The following is a 19,261-nucleotide window of genomic DNA, read 5'->3' as shown; positions in this document are numbered from 1 at the left end:
TGACGTAAACACATGCAGTTCAGCACTGGGGACACTCCAATTCTGCAAGGCTCAGGGCTTTGATACTTCTTCCAGGGGATCTCAGCACCTCATACCAAAACAAATCCCTCTAAAGGACTTCAAGGATTCTATTGGTTTTGTAGGGGTTTTAAAGTTTGCTTTGGTTTTACAATGTATAGGAGTTATAAACTTATAGGAAAACATATATACCTAGTTTTATGTTACTAAAATTAAGATAAAAATTCATTCAAGTCAGCACTGGTGCTTTGGGAGGGTTTTTTTTTCTTAAAAGGGGTCCACGTATTACTTTATTTTTTTCATTTTTTAATTTTTTGGCCACACCACACAGCCTGCAGGACGCGTTACAGACCAGGGACTGAACCTGGGTCCCTGCAGTGAAAGCGCCAAGTCCGAACCACTGGACCGCCAGGGAATTCCCCAGAAGGGGTCCACATGTTACTTTAAAAACCTCTACCATAACAGTCAGAGACTCCAACTTAAAAAGACTGATTTTTTTTAATGCTTAAAATGAGCTGTCGGAAAGCCCCGTATAAGGAATGAGGTATCCCCGGGAGCTGTCTCCCTAGCCACAGAGGGATTTTGATAGTTCCATGATAATAGGCTTAGGCTCTGGGACACTCTTAGGAGCCTTAGGGAAGAGAACTGGAGAGGAGCATGTGCAGAGGCAAGTCATTCCCTTTGGTCTCTCCCCTGGTGTGAGTTGTCTGGAGGCCCACAGAAAAGCAGAGGTGGGATCGTTCAGCTGTCCTAGGTGTCAGGAGACCTGGCCACCTGCTTTTGGCTTTGTCATCACTAGTTGTATAACTAAACGTAGACAAGTCATTTAACCTTGCTGTTAATGGGCTGAATTGTGTCCCCCCCCAAAATTCATAGGTCGAAGTCCTAAGTCCTAGCAGCTCACAATGTGACTGTATCTGGAGACAGAGCCTTCCTTTAAAGAGGTAATGGAGGTAAAATGAGGTCATGCAGGTAGGCCGAATCCAAAATGTCTGGTGCCCTTACACACACAAAGGGAAGACCATGTGAGGACACAGGGAGAAGACGGCCACCTACAAGCCAAGCAGACAGAACTCAGAAGACGCTAACCTTGCCAACACCTTGATCTCAGACTTTCAGCCTCCAGAACTGTGAGAAGATAAATTTCTATTGTTTAAGCTGCCCACTCTGTGGTGCTTTATTATTGGCAGCCCTAATAGACGAATACACTTGGCTGAGTCTCTTTAGAAGAGTAATGGTGCTATCTCAGACCACCTCTCCGGTGGCTAGTGGCCCACGTTAGATAAGGTATGTCAGAGTATTATACAGATACAGCACTCTATGGATCTCAACCTGATAATATCCTTTAACTCCATTCAAGCTTTGAAAACCTGATTTCGCTTTGGCCTTGTTGAGACTCTAACCAGAGAACCCAGATCAGCCACACTGTGCCTGGACCAACCCTAGAAACTATCAGATAAATAAAGATGTTGTTTTAAGCTGCCAAATTTGCAGTGATTTGTTACAGCAGCCATAGGAAACTAACACATTAACAACACAGTAAAAGATAAACACTATCACTTCACAGGCGGTCATTTTACAACAAAGCAATAGGACACACAGACAGAAACTGAGATCATGTGACAAAAAGGATAAATCATATCTTGTCAAGGCAAGAATCCATATGACATAGAATGTTTATGTTATCTTTAGATTCGTTACCAGAATAAAAACACAAAAATTTTAAATTTCCATAGAGAACTTTCAGATCTCCAAGTTATACTTCTACCATCTAATACATTTTCATACCATTTGGTAATTACTGACCTAAAAGATCTACTGATAAGCTTCAAAGAGACCTGAACTAACAAAATGGTGTGTAAAAAATCTGTAAGTTAGGTATCCATCTATTTTCTAAAGGCCGATTACTTCACTAGATTCGCAGAGATATTACGGTTAAGAAGCATTGCTCTGTAGCATTTTTCGCTTTCAGTTCTGCCCACCTTGCTGTCTGCCCTGCTACAGGGGATGAGGGCACTGTTGGATCAGCTGGGGTGGGCTGCCCCTGGTTTTCAGTCACCTTTCCTGAGATGCCCCTTCACTAATACAGACATGACCCACGTTTTTAGGAATCAGAAAATGGTGTTAAATAGTATCACTTTCAGGGTTCCACGACCTACCTCTAGCAGCATCTTCACGTCCCAAGCATCCTTTTCTTCACTTGGGTAACTTTTTGCCATATTGAAGTGCCTCTGACCAGGTCTTACCTCTTGTGGAGACTTGAGAATGCGAATCTATACTTAAAGAGATAAAATACTTAGAACACTTCAGAAAAAAGTCACAAGACTGAAATAATACTGCATTGTTTCAGCTATTCAAAAAAAGACCATCTACCATTCTTTAAAAAAAAAAAAGTTTTAGAGTCAAAATTCCATAAAATTCTCCAGCTCTAATATCTAATGTTTAATTTAAAAACAAACTGAGAAGCAAATGGTATGCAAAACACATATGTCAAAGAATGACTTATACATTTATCAATGTACTCCTAAAATTTTATTTCCTCTATATTTAGTTGGAAAAAATGAAAACCTAGGTTCCATGAGCCTAAAATAATGTATTCCAACTATAGTCATTGATTCAGAGATACAGAACAATAAGATGTGCAGCACCGCACACCACAGGAATAAGAGTACAAAAAATAGAGGCTTTTCCCTACACATACAGTACAAATTCATATTAATCCTAATTTTTTAAAAAAGGAACAAAGGTTTGTCTCCAAAGGAGATGAAACATATAGGCTGGCAGCTCTGGCAAAGGAACAGAGCCGTGCTCAGCTCATTGTCGCCGGTACCTCTTCCAGATCTGCCAGCCTACAGAGGGGGAACGGGGCTCTGCTCTGCCACCACGGGGGAAGCTCACTGGGGCGGCTCTGCAGCTTTGGTGGTGGGTGATCAAGATCAACTCTGGGATCAGCTAGGTGGGAGCCCCTGTGACAGCACATCTAAACCACATCCTCCAACCCACCTGTCATCTTTACAGAAACTGGTTTTCTCATCTCCTATCACACCTCATTTTTTCAATTGTTTCCAAATTTTAAAGCAAAAAGGAGCTTTATTTATTGGTCTCCTAAAACTCAAACATGATGCAGCTATTTTAAACAAGTGAGACACCTCTGTTGTACCATAATGGAATAATCACCAACATATTCATGAAATGAAAAAGCAAGGTGCAAAAGAGTACAACATACCACGAATATGTCAAACACACACATATACAAACACATGCTATACATGCATAAAATATCTCTGGAAAGATATGGATGAAACTAGTGACACGGATGTCTCTGGGGAAAGGAACTGGTTTGACAATGGGTAGAGGTTGAGGAGACTTACTTTTCACTGGCTTTTGTACCGTGTATATATTACCTATTCAAATAATAACTTAAAAAAGAAAATGCAAAACAGTGAAAGAGAATGGAAAAGGGGAAAATAATTCTCTTACTTTTCTACAAGTAGTATAAAAGTTTAGCATTTATAAGTATGATTTCAAAAGCTTTTTTCTTTTTATTCTCTAAATTCTAAACTACAGAACCTATAAGAATATGTCTAGTTTAGTACAAAGAGCCTGGAAAAAATAGAGACAATAATTTCCTCAATTTACATGTCAAAATGTCTGTCCAAAGCAATACCCAATTTCAGAAGTCTTGTTAATCAGTCTTATCAACTTGGAACAATTTTTACTATGTGATATAATTAGGATGACATTAATACATCACTGCTGGACATACTCTATTGACAGATAAGAACTCAGGAGATTTTTGGGAAAAGAGATCTAATGGTTCTGTATGTATAAACGCCTTGCAAATGTACATAGTATTTTTAAGTAAATTTTCTAAGCATTCAACAGCATGTGCTAGAATTCTAACTAAAGACATTAAGCATAATCATAGAAAACTAAAGCAAGGCAGGGGATAAAAAGGCCATGAATTCAGAAAAAAGAGAGATCATAGCAGCATAAGGCAGCTTTCTGCCTAAAATAAGCCTAAGAAAAGAATATTTCATAATCTATAAATAATTAATATCAAAACACTGTTAAGTTTATCAGATAAAAATCACTGGCATTTCAGAATATTTATTTATGAGTAAAGTAGAAGATAAGTTTTTGGGTTGTGAAAACAAGTGACAAATATTTACAACACATAACTTAGCTGAGTATTATAACCCACATCCATTGATAAATACCTGCTCTATCTGTATTCCATAACCTTTAAAACCTGCATTGTCCCATGAAGTGTTCCGATAGATGTCATCAACTCTGTCAATTAGCTCTATCTGTGTGTATAAAAGAGAGCGAGAGAAAGACATTATGTATATCTTTACCACTCTTTGCAATGTAATATAAGTTCTGCAGGGATAACAAAAAAAAAAATCAGTTCAGATAAAATACCATTGTAAAAGTTTCACCAATTACAAAAACTAGCATTAAGATGTTACGCTTTACGTTGACAGTGCTAATAAAGAAATTATTCCTAGCCTCAAACTTAAAATGTTGGTATCAGAGGGCTTCCCTGGTGGCGCAGTGGTTGAGAACCTGCCTGCTAATGCAGGGGACACGGGTTCGAGCCCTGGTCTGGGAAGATCCCACATGCCGCGGAGCAACTAGGCCCGTGAGCCACAACTACTGAGCCTGCGCGTCTGGAGCCTGTGCCCCGCAACGGGAGGGGCCGCGATCGTGAAAGGCCGGCGCACCGTGATGAAGAGCGGCCCCCGCACCGCGATGAAGAGTGGCCCCCGCTTGCTGCAACTAGAGAGAAAAGCCCTCGCACGAAACGAAGACCCAACACAGCCAAAAATAAATAAATAAACTAGCTATTAAAATGTTGGTATCAGAATAGAGCAGTGGTACAGTTCATCACAAATTTCAGGTAATCAACTGCACAGGGAACCAAAATATCAAGTAACAAGTTTTTTAAAAACTGCCATTCCAGTCAACTACGGAAATGAAAGTTAAAAGTCAATCAATTCACCTAAAATATTCCTAAAAATAAGTACTCTGTTCATTCTATCTCTTGCCACATACCTCAGAAAAACATCTTCTTCAGAAAGAGGTAAGGAACAGTGACAGATACTGCTAACCCTACACCAGACCCCCCCCCTGGGCAAAGTGCAGCACCGAGGACCAGGCAGAAACAGAGAGAGAGGAGTGAGGTCTCACCACACCTCCTTTCTCCTGTCCTCTGATTTGGGAAGGGGGAAGGTGGGTAGAGATTACTGAGGGAGGAGCCACAGTACAATAGCCAAGGACAATTCAAACTATTGAATATATAGGAACAGAATACTCATTACCAATCTGCTCCTCAAAGAGAAGATTTTATTGTTCAAAAACTGGGTAAATGAGGTTTGTTCTGGCAGCTGTGAAGCACATTACACATCTAAGAAATTGTTCTTTGCTTATAGTAACTGTAAACCAAGAAATGCAATTTTTAACACCAGACCTCTCATTATATTCATATTCTTGGTGTAATGAACAAAGAAGCAAACTAAGAGCCCCTAATACAAACCCCATACTAAGAAAGAAGCTTTTCAAGAAGGACTCTCCTACTTAGGAACAAGAGCTATAGTGACTTCACACACTCCTCCTACCACCCTCGTAATAAATTCACTTGGCATGGAAGGGAAGGGAAAGAAGGGTGAGGAAGGGCACAAAAAACCACAGAATGGGAATAGCAAGGCAAGGAGAAAGACGCCTTGGCTGCACTGGGTTCTGCACTACGCGTCAATAGCTGCATTCTCTTTTATTCCCTCAACATCATTTGTGTCAGTGCCAAGCTATCACGAGGAATGAGGTCACACGGACAAAAAAATGTCAATGAAATATGATTCCCTTGACTTTTAAAATTACAATAGTAAATGCTTAAAAATCCAGCATCAATACTTCTGTAATCCTGCCTTCAAATCTTTGCCCTATAGTTAGTTATGACCACAGACGTCCCATCTATGTCATCCAGTTATAGCCCAACAATTAGCTATTTTATACCAGTACAACATAAACCAAATTGACCAACTCCTCTGATATATACATATAAGCAAAAATAATACACACAAGTTCATACAAATATCAATACTTTTCCCCCCCACTCTGGAGCATACATCCATACGTGTCACCAACAGGATCACTGCCATTATAGCAGAGATGTTTTCACAGAGTTCACTTCTATAAAGAAGGAAGGCCTACATTATGAACTGTCCCTAAACATAATATGCATACAAATTCTGATGTGCACAAAATCTTAGTTGAAAGGTAAAATGGGTTTTCAAAAATTTGAAACTAGAATATCTATACAACAATGTAAGAACCTCAGGTGACAGCCCTCAAGTATTCTAGGAAATCACAGAGCATCTGAAACAGATCTCATTTCACTACGTTCAAATTATAGCAGTCTTCTCTTAAATGGAATTTGCCTACTTATGTGAGCTTTTTTGTCCATTACCTCATCCAACATCAAACACTTACCAAGTAGTTTGTAGTTGTACTCTCTTCCCCTCTGCCCATGTATCTGTAAAAGCGATGATCTGCTACCACCAATAATTTACACGTGTTCTTCAGGGGATTAGGGTCAGCTCTTCTCTTCACCCGATGAACAAGCTCTAATATGAATTTGGATGCACTATTAAATCAAAATTCATCAAAACAAGGAGTTTTTTATAGTAACATTTTAAATCTACCGTATTTTTGAAACAAATATTATTTGAGCTCAGTATCCTTAACAGTATCTTGAACAGGAAAACAATTTGGAGAAAGACAAAAAGTGAAAAGTAATATGAGGTTTTCAAATTGTAGAATTCAAAACCAAGGAAAAGTGCAAAAGTACTTAACAGAATAAAACAATCACCTATCTATTGCTGGGCTATGAAGGTGTCATTTTCTTCTAGAAGAAGTCTACAAATTAACAAAAGTAACAGTAAAAATATCCAGATAATCAAACATTAAAAAATTAGTGGGGATTCCCTGGCGGTCCAGTGGTTAGGACTCTGCACTTTCACTGCTGAGGGTGCAGGTTCGATCCCTGGTCGGGGAACTGAGATCCCACAAGCCATGCAGGGCAGCCAAAAAAAAAAAAAAAAAAATTGAAAAATTATTTTGTGTCAACAGGTCATTTTTTCTTATCAAATAATCACACTGTTTAAGAATTTAGTTATATACTAAAATGCTAGTAATATTTTTCTAAAGTTTTCAAAAATGAGGACAGACTATTTCTCCAAGATGGGTAGATGGTCTTTAAATGACTCTAAATTCATCTGTCCCAAGACTGATAATTTTCTTCTTTCTAAACAGGACAGACCTCTCTTGCTACCAACTAATTTCTTATAAACTTATCTGAAGATTGTTTTTTCACAGTACTATTCTGTCATTTCTAAATACCTACAAATGAAAATATTTTCCCTCAGATTATTCAATTTCCCCTTTCCCCAATCTTTTTTAAAGTCCAATCTTTATTGCCACCATTATTTTCTAGTGTTTTCAATTCTTACAGACAAAAAAATCGAGAAATTTCTGAACAAAACTATTTTCAAGCCAAATACTATAGTCACTTGATAATCATGTTCTTTTTTTTGTCAATTAACAACCACCCCTACTGAAGACAACTGTTATGCTTGCTTCTTATTTGAAATATTTTTTTTTTAGTCTTACCGTCAGGTGGCTCTCTGCCTACCAGCCCTTTTGGAAGCAACTCTTCATTATCCGCCTTTATATAACCACACACTTTTGGAGACTGCAAACGTGAAACATTCTTGATATCTTCAGATTTATAAACTAACACTCTTTTGTCTTTAGTATCATTAATTAGTCTCCAAAGTGGCTAAAACAGAAAACAAATATAACTGAGATGGAAATATAAAAATTCCTAAATATTCAAGTCTTACAATATCCTTTCCCTATTTTTAGATAACATTCATTTCCAGGTTAAGTAAACTGACTAGTCAGAACAAAGTTCTTCTCTGTAAGGACAAGGGTCTCCTCAGAACCAGACAGCTCATACAGAAAAGATTCTGTGTATGTATATGTGTGTGTGTGTGTACCTCCATATCCGTCACAGAAATGAAAATCAAAACCTCAAGGAGACCACTTCATACCCACTAGGATGGCTGTAATCAAAAAGACATATAACAACAAGTATTGGCAAGGATGTGAAGAAACCCTCATCTACTGCTGTTGAGAGTGGAATACGGAATATAAAACGCAATAAATGTAAAATGGTGAGAATGTAAAGGGCAGCCGCTATGGAAAACAGTCTGGCAGTTCCTCAAAAGGCTAAAAACAGAGTTACCATATGACCCAACAATTCCATTCCTAGTAATATTATATACCCAAGATCAATGAAAATATATGCTCACATAAAAACCTGTTCAAAAATGTTCATAGCAGCATTATTCATAAGCAGAAATAACGCTAATGTCCAACTGATGAATGAATAAGCAAAATGTGGTATATCCAAACAATGGAATATTATTTGGCAATAAAAAGAAATGGTGTACTTGACACATGCTATAACATGGATGAACACTGAAAACATTCGAAATGAAAGTAGCCAGACACAAAAGACCACATGTTGTGTGACTGCATTTTTATGGAAATGACCAAGCAAATCTAAAGAAACAAAAAAGACAAATCTAAAGAGACAGAGAGTAGATTAGTGGTTTCCTAGAGCTGGGAGGGTTGGGGTGGGGGGGAAGTGGGCTTCTAAGTAATAAACCACTTTTTCAATTTAGAAATTATTAATCTCATGCAAAAGTACTTCAATAAACCTGATGAGTTTACTTTTAAGTGAACATCTCACAGGGAAATGTTAATTATGGTCATTTTTGTACTTAGTGAAACTGAGAGATATGGATGGAAACAGAATTCCTAATTGTCCCAAAGGGAAATATTTGGAAAACTGAGGAATCTGAGCAAATTTAACTTGGATCCTAAATGCACCCATTTTGGATTAAGAATTAATAGATGATCCGAAGGAACTAAGCAAACCTGTGCACTGTGGCAGAAACAATGCTGTGCATTCCCCACACAGTTTTATCTTTCTGAGCACAAGAGATTATCTTTCCCAGCCTCCTTTGTAGGCAGGTCAGAGACAAGAGTTTCTGGAACGTGGGTGGAAGTGATGTAGGCCACTTCCAAGCCTGGCCATAAAAATCCCCTGCGGGATCCTCCAGCTGTTTCCCTTCTGTGGCAACCTCAGAGAATATGTGTCCATGTTCCAGAGTATTCTCATTTTCCTAGAGACGCAGAAACACTTCAACCCACAGATCTGTAGCAAACGTTTTGTTTTCTGGACTAGTATCTGACATACAGCCATGTGTCTCGCACAAATGTGGCCAGTTTGCTCTTGGTTTCTACTGCTAGGATTTCAATGGAAGAATGGCCAGAGCCTGAGTTTCCTACAGTTTCCTCTTTTAACTTCTCAAGACTATGAACTATCACCTTTTATTGATCTTGCATTTCCAGAGCATCTAGGAAAGAAGATTTCACCTTCATCTTTGAGAAGGATTATTAGAGAAAGAATAAAGAAAAAATGAGGGAGTTTCCTCTTCCCATTATCCATCTCACATGTGACTTTCAATTACTGTACTTAAAAATACAGAGTGCATCGTATGACAGCATCTTAGATATATAAAATATATATATATTTTTTACTCATCTATTTTTCTGGTTTAAAAAAAAAATTAAAATACAAGGAGAAGAGAAGTTCAGTATAAAGACCCTTTTCTTCTTAAAACAACTGCATAATGGCTTTCTAAACATCAGAGATATATGCCCCTGAAAAAAAAAATTCACCTGTAGACTAACCTCTATATTATATTCCGCCCCATCTGTGTTGATTCTTATCGTGATATCATCATCTCCTATGTGGGCTAGAACCCGAGAGTCAGGCTCACCTTAAGAGAAAAAAAAAGTCATTATTAAAAAATATTTAAATCAAAAAATAAACTATGCACTATCAATAAAAATCAAGCAAGCCCTTCTACAGAGTGGAATGTGCCCAGGCACTGTGCAGATGTAAAAAACACAGGCCCAGAAAGCAGCTGGGTATTCTCACTCTTAAGGAGGAGCCACAACTCTAGTCATTTGAAATCGGCCTCTTTCCCTGAAGCCTCTTATGAGAATTACCTAGTGTGTTATAGAACAAAACAAAGTGTAGATTTTCTTCTGGAATAACTTTACCTACTTTGGGGTAAGAAAGAGGAGGCAGAAAGCATGATTCAGAATATACACGTCTTGAACTGTACTACTTGGGTATTTTTAGTGCCATTTTTTTCGTATTGCAGAAAATTTTCCAGACGTAAACTGCAATTGCTTGTTTAACGTATTTTCTTAAATAAATACATGATAGGATCACAGAGTCAATTATTTTATCTCCTATCTTCCTTGTTTACAATCTCATAAGGGAAGTCGACAATCTCATAAGGGAAGTTGACAATCCCTCCCTGAAGACAAAAGGAGGTTAAATTCGTATGACTTAAGAGGAAATCTGTTGTAATCATGAAAACAGCCAGTTAGTATGACATGCTGGATAATACCCATTTCCTCCTGTTTGAATGTTTCTGCTCCAGATTTACAAAGCTCAAATAAAACAGACAAACAATAGCACTTCTTCGACACCCCTTTTTCCTCCCCTCAAAAAAGAATATACAATCTAGTTCAATCTGGACATCTAACCTCCCAAGCACAAAGGCAAAAAAATGAGCACCTACTAACCAACCACATGTCCACTGAAGAAGTCCTGCCATTTGACGGGGTACTCGCTTTCATCTTTCCCATCTATGACCACGACTTTGAAATTTTGGGAAAAGCGTTCAGTACTTGATGTCAGGTATAATTTAAAATGCCTAAAGAAAGAATGCATCTGAACTTTAAGCACATAAAACAGAGGCCTAAATTTCATTTAATTAAACTTACTTAAGAAAGAAGTTGACACTTGAGTTTACATTAACGAAGTACTATGCAAGTTATAACTACTGTTTTACTTAGTTATAAGGTACTTAGAGTGTTGTTATCTCCAGTAAAGACAAAACAGACTAGTTTCTTTAGTTGTAAGAACTTGGCAGACCAAAAGAAACTAAAAGTGGGGGGAAAAAAGATTCAAAGAGCTTATATATTCATCTTTTCTGGAGACTCGGAAAAATAAAGAAACACAACTGGATAGTTGAAGCTGGAGTTCTGCTTATCTTAAAAATTTAGGGAAGACTGATATTACTGGATACCTTTTATTGAACACGTACTCAGTGCTAGCTGCTCTGCACGCTGTCTCCACCTCACACAGTAAAAACTGAGACTTGGAGATTAATCAACATGCTCAAGGTTCCACAGCTGGTAAAAAGAGGACCTGAACACTGAACCTGGCTTTTACTTCAAACGCCTGCATTCCGCTGCCTCCAGCAATCAGCTGCTCTTACTGCTGCACAAAATTAATAAATATGCTACTTTCCATGTTTAAAAGCAGCCATGCTTCTTTTCTCCTTCAAAAGAGAACTTACCTTGAAAAAAGTAATCCACAATTACCATGAGGAAAATAAGTATCAGGTATCCAACAAAGATATCAAAATACACACTCCAGTTCTTTAGTTGGCTTAATACTCTCTTGTACAAGTTTCGTTCCTGACATAAAAACTGGATGTGGTGAGCAAGAATTTTCAATGATCATTTACAAAATTCTTTCAATGTACCCAAGAACACCAGAGATAAAGGTATGGCTTTTATCTCAGCCACGGGAACTAATTTTGTCAGCTATGGTGTTGAAAATATAAAATGTTACAGGTTTGGTAAATCGAAACTGCCAGGAAGAATCCAGAGTGGGACTATCTCCATGGCAACACTTTTTTTTTTTTTTTACTTTTTGAGCATAACAAGGTAACTTTAGTTTGTTTGTGGTTTTTTTTAATGGTCATTGGGAAGGAGACACAATAGAACATAATCTCAGAAAACCTTGGAACATTTTCTCCTGCTACCTTAAAACGTACCTTCCCACACACAGTTATGATTTTTTTCCCCTGTTAGTTATGCTGAGAACTTTGAAAAGAAAAGCATCCCTCCTGGGAATTCCCTGGGGTCCAGTGGTTAGGACTCTGTGCTTTCACTGCCGAGGGCGCGGGTTCGATCCCTGGTTGGGAAACTAAGATCCTGCGAGCCGGGTGGCACGGCCAAAAACAAACACAAAAAACCAAAAAAACAGAACAACCAAAAAGAGCATCCCTCTTATAAATGCCTTATTAGTTAGTTTTAGACTCTCTAGGAGTCTCGATACTATTTCTACTTAATGTTCTTTCCAGGAAAGTCACTAGAATTGCACTCTTCATTTTCTATATTAATCTTCTATGAAGTAAAGAATAGGACCAAGTGTTGGTAAAATTCCTGTTTTTTGAGTTTCCAATCTTCACCTTTGAGCTATAAAACCTCCAACAGGATATGTCAGTCAGAACTTACATTTTACTTTATCCTTCCCAAATTATGTGAAATCATGTACTTTCAGACCTCCTTTAGCAATTTATCTTCCTGACTTTTAAGGATTCACAGTGACTACTAACTGGTGTTAATCAGTCTGAATTAACATTATTTTCCTATTTTTTGGGGGGGTATATACTCTGAAATGATCACCACAATAAGTCTAGTTAACATCCATCACTGCACACAGTTACAATTTTTTTTCTTGTGATGAGAACTTTTAAGATCTAATCTTTTAAGGTCTAACTTTCAAATATGTAGTACAGTATTATTATCTATAGTCACCATGCTATATATCATTACATCCTCATAACATGTATTTTATAACTGGAAGTCTGTACCTCGTATCTATTTTTTTAATAGTGATTTATTTATTTATTTATTTTTTGGCTGCGTTGGGTCTTAGTTACGGCACGCAGGCTCAGTAGTTGCGGCGCGCAGGCTCAGTTGCCCCGCAGCATGTGGGATCTTAGTTCCCTGACCAGGGATCAAACCTGTGTCCCCTGCATTGGAAGGCAGATTCTGAACCACTGGACCACCAGGGAAGTCCCCATCATGTCTATTTTTAATGGTCCATTTAGCTGGGTATGTATCTCTCTCCTTCCTTCCTCCCTCTTTCTTTGTGGCTGCATTGGGTCTTCGTTGCTGCACGCAGGCTTTCTCTAGTTGTGGCGAGCTGGGGCTACTCTTCGTTGCAGGGCACAGGCTTCTCATTGCAGTGGCTTCTCTTGTTGCAGAGCATGAGCTCTAGGCGCACGCGGGCTTCAGTAGTTGTGGCTCGTGGGCTCTAGAGCGCAGGCTCAGTAGTTGTGGTGCTTGGGCTTAATTGCTCTGCGGCATGTGGGATCTTCCCAGACCAGGGCTCGAACCCATGTCCCCTGCACTGGCAGACGCATTCTTAACCACTGTGCCACCAGGGACGTCCCCACTTTCATTTCTTTATCAGTTCTAGCCCTCTTCAAATATTTTGAGATATTTCACTTTTTGTTTGCTTGTTTGTTTTATAACAACAGAATTTCATTTCTCGTGGTTCTGGAGGCTGGGAAGGCCAGGATCAGGGTGCTGGCAGATTCAGTGTCTGGTGAGAACCGACTTCCTGGTTCAGAGACAGCTACCTTCTCACTGTGTCCTCACATGGCAGAAGGGATGAAGGAGTTCTCTGGGGCCTCTTTTATTTTATTTTTTGGCCGCACAGCATACGGGATCTTAGCTCCCTGACTGGGGATTGAACCCATGCCCCCTGCAGTAGAAGTGTGGAATCTTAACCACTGGACCACCAGGCGAGTCCCTGGGGCCTCTTTTAAAAAGGCACTAATCTCATTCATGAGGGTTCCACCCTCATGACCTAATCACCTCCCAGAGGCCCCACCTCCTAACACCATTGCATTGGGGGTTAAGATTTCAACAGATGCATTTGTGGGGACACACACAGTCTACAGCAGTCATTTTCACAGTGGACCACCAGGGCAAAGGGGCATAAACACTCTCCAATTTCTGTTTCTCCTGAGGCCTGGGAATTCATCTCTTCCTAGGTTCCTGTGTATATTTCTTTTCTTTTTTTATTGCAGTATAGTTTATTTACAACATTGTGCTAGTTTCAGGTACATAGCAAAGTGATTCAGTTATATATCAATATATATATGTATACATCTATATTTTTCTTTCCCGATTCTTTTCCATTATAGTTTATTATAAGATACTGAATATAGTTCCCTGTGATACACATAGATCTTTTATTTTATATACAGTAGTGTGCATTCTGTAAATCTCATAATTCCAATTTATCCACCCCCTTCCCCTTTGGTAACCATAAGTTTGTTTTCTACGTCTGTGAGTCTGTTTCTGTTTTGCAAGTGAGTTCATTTGTACTAATTTTTAGATTCCACATATAAGTGATATCATATAATATGTATAACTTTTTCCAAAAAAATTATAACATTATCAAAAAAGTATTAAAACAATATTTGTATTCATTACTTCATTTTTGTTTCAAATTAACATACTGTAATTGTTTTCCCAAAGATACATTTTTTTTCATACACATCCATCATACACTGTAACCAAAAAAAGCAGTGTACATGAAATAAGAGAAAATAAATTAAAAATCCTTACCATAGCATAGGTAAGGAGGCTCTAGTCTGGAGCACAGCTGAGTTTCCAGCAATATAAGGAGGCTCAAAAGTTTCTTTTAAGAATGCCTGCTAGCAAGGGCTCCAGCCAGGTGGTTGGTTCGTCTGTGAGTCAGTCTTGAGTACTTGAAACAGTTCTGTGTTTGTTTGTTTTTTTCTTAGCGTTTAGAATAGCCATCATTGTCCTGCAATAGGCAGAGCTATCACGTCCGGAAAAATGAGGGAGGGAACCACAGAGGCAGCGTGAGATCCAAATACAGCATTCAAAGGTAATTGGTCCAGTGGTGCCTAGGGAAGGAGGAAGGGGATGGCACTCCCGGGTTAGCCATCTTCCTTCGGGGGTGTGTACTAGCCGTTTTCTTCGTGGATCTGCACCAAGGACTTGTAGGCCTGCTGTGCTCTTGTCAGGCTGCATTGAGATTTGCTGGCTCCAAACTGCACTCGTGCTTCTCCCTTCACCAGTGTGGACTGACCTGCATGATCACTGACTCTATTGAGTAGGCACTGCTCCAGCCCTGCTTGGTGAGAAGTTCCATGCAGATGGCACCTCCGCCCAGAACATACCCCCAGGAGAGGACTGGAGACACAACCCTGACAAACGGCGCGTCAAAGGGAAAGTTATCTTTAAAAGAAAAGTTAAGTAGGATGAAGTCAGCTCCTTTTTTCTCTTTGAGGATCTGGAGATCGTTGTGCAAAGCGCTGTCCTGGTCAACTTTGAGGGGTCTGACATTCCAATCATACAGACTGTCATTCACGAGTTCGACTGCATAGTTTCCACCTCTGAAACTCTGTGATGGGTATATACCGCTGAGCTCCTTCATCAGCCGGTCAGTAGCCTGCACCGAGCCAGACACCGCACCATTTAAGTAATCTTGCCTCTGGTTCTTTTTAATTTTCTCTAGTATGGCCAAGTTTTCTCTTGCGATGCCGTCATCTCCAGATTTCTTGCCCTCAGTTGGCTCTCCTTCTTTCATTTCACAGTGAGCAGCAGCCAGGTTAAGGTCATCGGACTCCACTGACCAGATGGGGGGCACAGCAGGGTATGACTCCGTGATGTTGCAGTGGATGCGGACGGGATCCCCAGGCACCGACCCCGGAGGTGCGGTCTGGGCGCGGCCCCCTCACCCCGGCCCCTCCGGCCCCAGCCAGCAGGAACTCCCAGCTCAGCTCGTCCAGGCAGGCGCGGGCAAGGCGGAAGCGCTCGTGGCCGCAGTGAAAGATGGACTTGGGCAGGGCCCCCGCCCCGGACCCACCCTCTCGGGCCGCCCCGGGTCCCCGGTGCCACTCCCTGGCCCCCCTGCGGCTGCCCCTGCGGCGGCGGCTGCCCCATCCTCCGCTCCACTGCGCAGCCGGCGAGCCGGGAGCCTCCAGCCTCCGCCGCCACCGCCCTCATTACTTTAATAGTAATATTATTTCTTGATTTATAAAAAAGAGGGAATGTAACTTCTGGGTAAATTTCAAACTTTTTTTTTTCCATAAGATTACTTTTTAACTCATATACAATCTCTCAGTGTTTCCATGCTTTTTCAACCACTAACAATCACATCAAAATTTAATGTTATGATCTTAAATTATTTTGCTTTCCTCTACCATCTAAAAACAGAACATCTCATTTACCATCACCATCAAATAATGAGTGGCTTCATATAGGCAGTTTAGCCCTCTACAATTTGATCATTTCAAGTATCCCAACTTTTTTTTTCTTTTAAGCTTCAATAACACAGTATAACAGAAAAGAAAGGGTATGGGCTTTGGATTCTGACATACCTGACTCAAATCCCGCCTCCACCACCGACTTGCTGTTTGATCTTGGCCTTAACTTCTGAACCTAATTTATCTTCATCTATAAGTGGAAGTAATACCAACTACTAACTGAATGGTTTTGAGGGTTAAATGAAATAAACTATTTTAAAGTACCCGGTACAAAGTTCTCATATATTGTTAGATACATTTCCTGTTAAACACTTAAGATGAAAATTTAAATTATAAATTTCTCTGCTTCCTTACACAGAGGGAAGATAAGGAGATGTTGTTTAACATTTCCTTAATGAATCAATGTCATCTATGAAACATGAAAGAGAAGTATGTTAGGCTATGGCAGTGTTTGACCCTAGAGTAAGGATTCTACAGGCTACCTCAAGTCTAACTTCAAAAGAAACCCAGAAAACTAAACTTTGAGTTCTTATCGTTTTAAAGTCTTCTCCCGTCCTCCTTTGCTCCTACTCATTTCTTGCTACTGTGTCTCCACTCCTTCGTCAAACTCTTCATCAGCATAGCAGAAATAACACAAGTTTTGGAAGTCAGACTTGTGTTCAAATCCTTTATCTTCCATTTTCTAGCTGAGTGACTTTGGGCAACTTACTTAACCTCTCTGAGCCTCAGGGGTTTTTTTTGCCTTCAAAAGGGAGTAACAAAGACTTCTATGCAAAGTATGGTGAGAATTAGAGATAATATGTAAAGTGCCTACTGCAGTAAATACCTGATAAACTATAGCTATTATTAATATCACCACTCTGCTCAAATTTGCTATAGGTGAAGCTAGATAACCTATACTGCAATATTTTGACATAAAATCCAACAAAAAGAAATCATTCAAAAATAATCTACGGATGATGGCAATAACTAGGAAAAATAAAAAGATATAGTAAAAATATTTGCATAAAATATCAGTAACACATGTGATGATGGATTCATTTCCTTAATGCCAAGCACTACTACAATTCAGTAACCCAAAGGATAAACCCAATAGAAAAACGGTAAATGGATACGAAAAGGCAGACAGGAAAATAACTTATGAACCCATGAAAAGATGATGAATTTTACACAAAATTAAAATCAAAACATTTGTGAGGTACCATCCCCTTTCAGAGCAAGAAAAGTTGAAGGCTGATAAAACCTAGTATTGGCAAGGATAACAAGAAAGAGATAAACTCATACACTGTTGCTAGAAGAATAAATTGGTCTAATGTCTTCAGGAGGAAACATGTCAACATCAATAAACATTTATAATATGTATACCCTTGATCCAGTACAGTAATTCACCTTTTAGGAATGTATCCTATAAAAATACCTAGATAGGGGCTTCCCTGGTGGCGCAGTGGTTGAGAATCTGCCTGCCAGTGCAGGGGACACGGGTTCGAGCCCTGGTCTGGGAAGATCCCACATGCCGCGGAGCAACTAGGCCCGTGAGCCACAACTACTGAGCCTGCGCGTCTGGAGCCTGTGCTCCTCAACAAGAGAAGCCGCGATAGTGAGAGGCCCGTGCACCGCGATGAAGAGCGGCCCCCGCTTGCCCCAACTAGAGGAAGCCCTCGCACAGAAACAAAGACCCAACACAGCCAAAAATAAATAAATTAATTAATTAATTTTAAAAAAAAAAAAACCTAGATAGGGTATATTTATAAAGATATTCACTGGAGCACTGTTCGTTACAGGAAAAAAAAATCACTTTGATTAAACAGTATCCATCTGTATGGTACTAGTCAACAAACTGTCATAATTTTACACAATAGGAATATTTATGCAGCTGTTATAAATGAGGTAAATCTATGTTATCTATATCACCTACATATATATAGATCTATATGCAAAAAATATGCATTAAAATCTTTTGGAAGTTTATACAGGAAACTTGCTGGGTCTGGGAAGTAAAAACTTCTCATACCCTCTATAGTTTTGTGTTTTTTTTGCCATGCTGCACAGCATGCGGGATCTTAGTTCCCCGACCAGGGATCAAACCTGTGCCTCCTGCAGTGGAAGCATGGAGTCTTAACCACTGGACCACCAGGGAAGTCCCTCTGTAGTTTGTTTTTTAAATCAGGTGCATATATTACTTTTAAATATGTGTTGGAGAAGGCCTACCCTATGTACAAAGAAAAAACCAGCCCATTTATATGCGCCCAGTGTTTGTTATTTGATATTAGTAAAGCTCCCTAAAAAGACTTTAGAAAGAGGCCTGTTACTATCTAACACATTTACATCTGCAAAACATAAGAGATATTAAAATTAATGCCCAAATAGACCACATCTATCAATTTGTGCTATGACATAAGAGCAATTCAATGTGGAAAGAGACCCAGCTCACCACTAGGTTGTGGAGTCCTAAACAAATCCTTTATCTCTAAACCTCAGTGTCTTCATATATAAAATTAAGACAGTACTCAGTATAAGGTGGACAATTCTAAAGTAGCACAAAAGTACTATAATCATTCAATTAATTAAAATTCTTTGTTAGAATTCCAAAAAATAAATAAATATACCATCATTAATTCCTTTGGAATACACATTTACTTTTTAAAAAATAGTCATATGAATTTTAGAATAAGCAATACACTATTGTAAGAATCATGACAGACTATAATTATATTACAAATCTTTAAAATGTAACTTTCTAAGATTTAATTAGACACTCCAATTTTTCTGCTTTTACCAAACCAAGTCCCTCATTGCCCCAACGTTATTCTATGAATAATTCAACTTACCTTTTCAAGGCTGAAAAAGTTAGTAGTGTTTCTAAGTGTGTTGAGGCCTGTAGATCCCTTTTTCTTACAGAGTGCTGTTGGATATTGGATAAAGAGAGGATATCGTAGTCGGAGAGCAAAGAATCAAGCTTTTCTGAAATAAAGGTAAAAAAGGTT

The 19,261-nt window shown here is 39.1% G+C and overlaps 1 protein-coding gene and 1 pseudogene across 3 annotated transcripts in view; both read right to left on the bottom strand.

The window, feature by feature from the left end:
- ADAM17 (ADAM metallopeptidase domain 17) overlaps positions 1-19,261 on the bottom strand; it is a 59,095-nt gene that overhangs the window by 28,014 nt on the left and 11,820 nt on the right. Inside the window, exons 2-8 of one of the 3 annotated variants that reach the window (XM_059942236.1) lie at positions 19,106-19,238; positions 10,753-10,883; positions 9,844-9,932; positions 7,690-7,858; positions 6,511-6,644; positions 4,239-4,328; positions 2,178-2,291 (exon numbers count right to left, since the gene is read on the bottom strand). In XM_059942236.1, the coding sequence (XP_059798219.1) occupies positions 2,178-2,291; positions 4,239-4,328; positions 6,511-6,644; positions 7,690-7,858; positions 9,844-9,932; positions 10,753-10,883; positions 19,106-19,238 (860 nt within the window). Of the gene's footprint in view, positions 1-2,177; positions 2,292-4,238; positions 4,329-6,510; positions 6,645-7,689; positions 7,859-9,843; positions 9,933-10,748; positions 10,884-19,105; positions 19,239-19,261 lie in introns of those variants that run through there. The other 2 variants (XM_059942237.1, XM_059942238.1) reach the window with 2 other exon arrangements.
- LOC132376577 (ubiquitin-conjugating enzyme E2 Q1-like) lies at positions 14,614-15,725 on the bottom strand (annotated as a pseudogene).

Source organism: Balaenoptera ricei, chromosome 13 (assembly GCF_028023285.1).
Source record: "Balaenoptera ricei isolate mBalRic1 chromosome 13, mBalRic1.hap2, whole genome shotgun sequence".
Taxonomy (NCBI): Eukaryota; Metazoa; Chordata; class Mammalia; order Artiodactyla; family Balaenopteridae; genus Balaenoptera; species Balaenoptera ricei.
The sequence above is the reverse complement of the archived record's forward strand: the minus strand, read 5'-3'. Positions and strand labels throughout refer to the sequence as shown.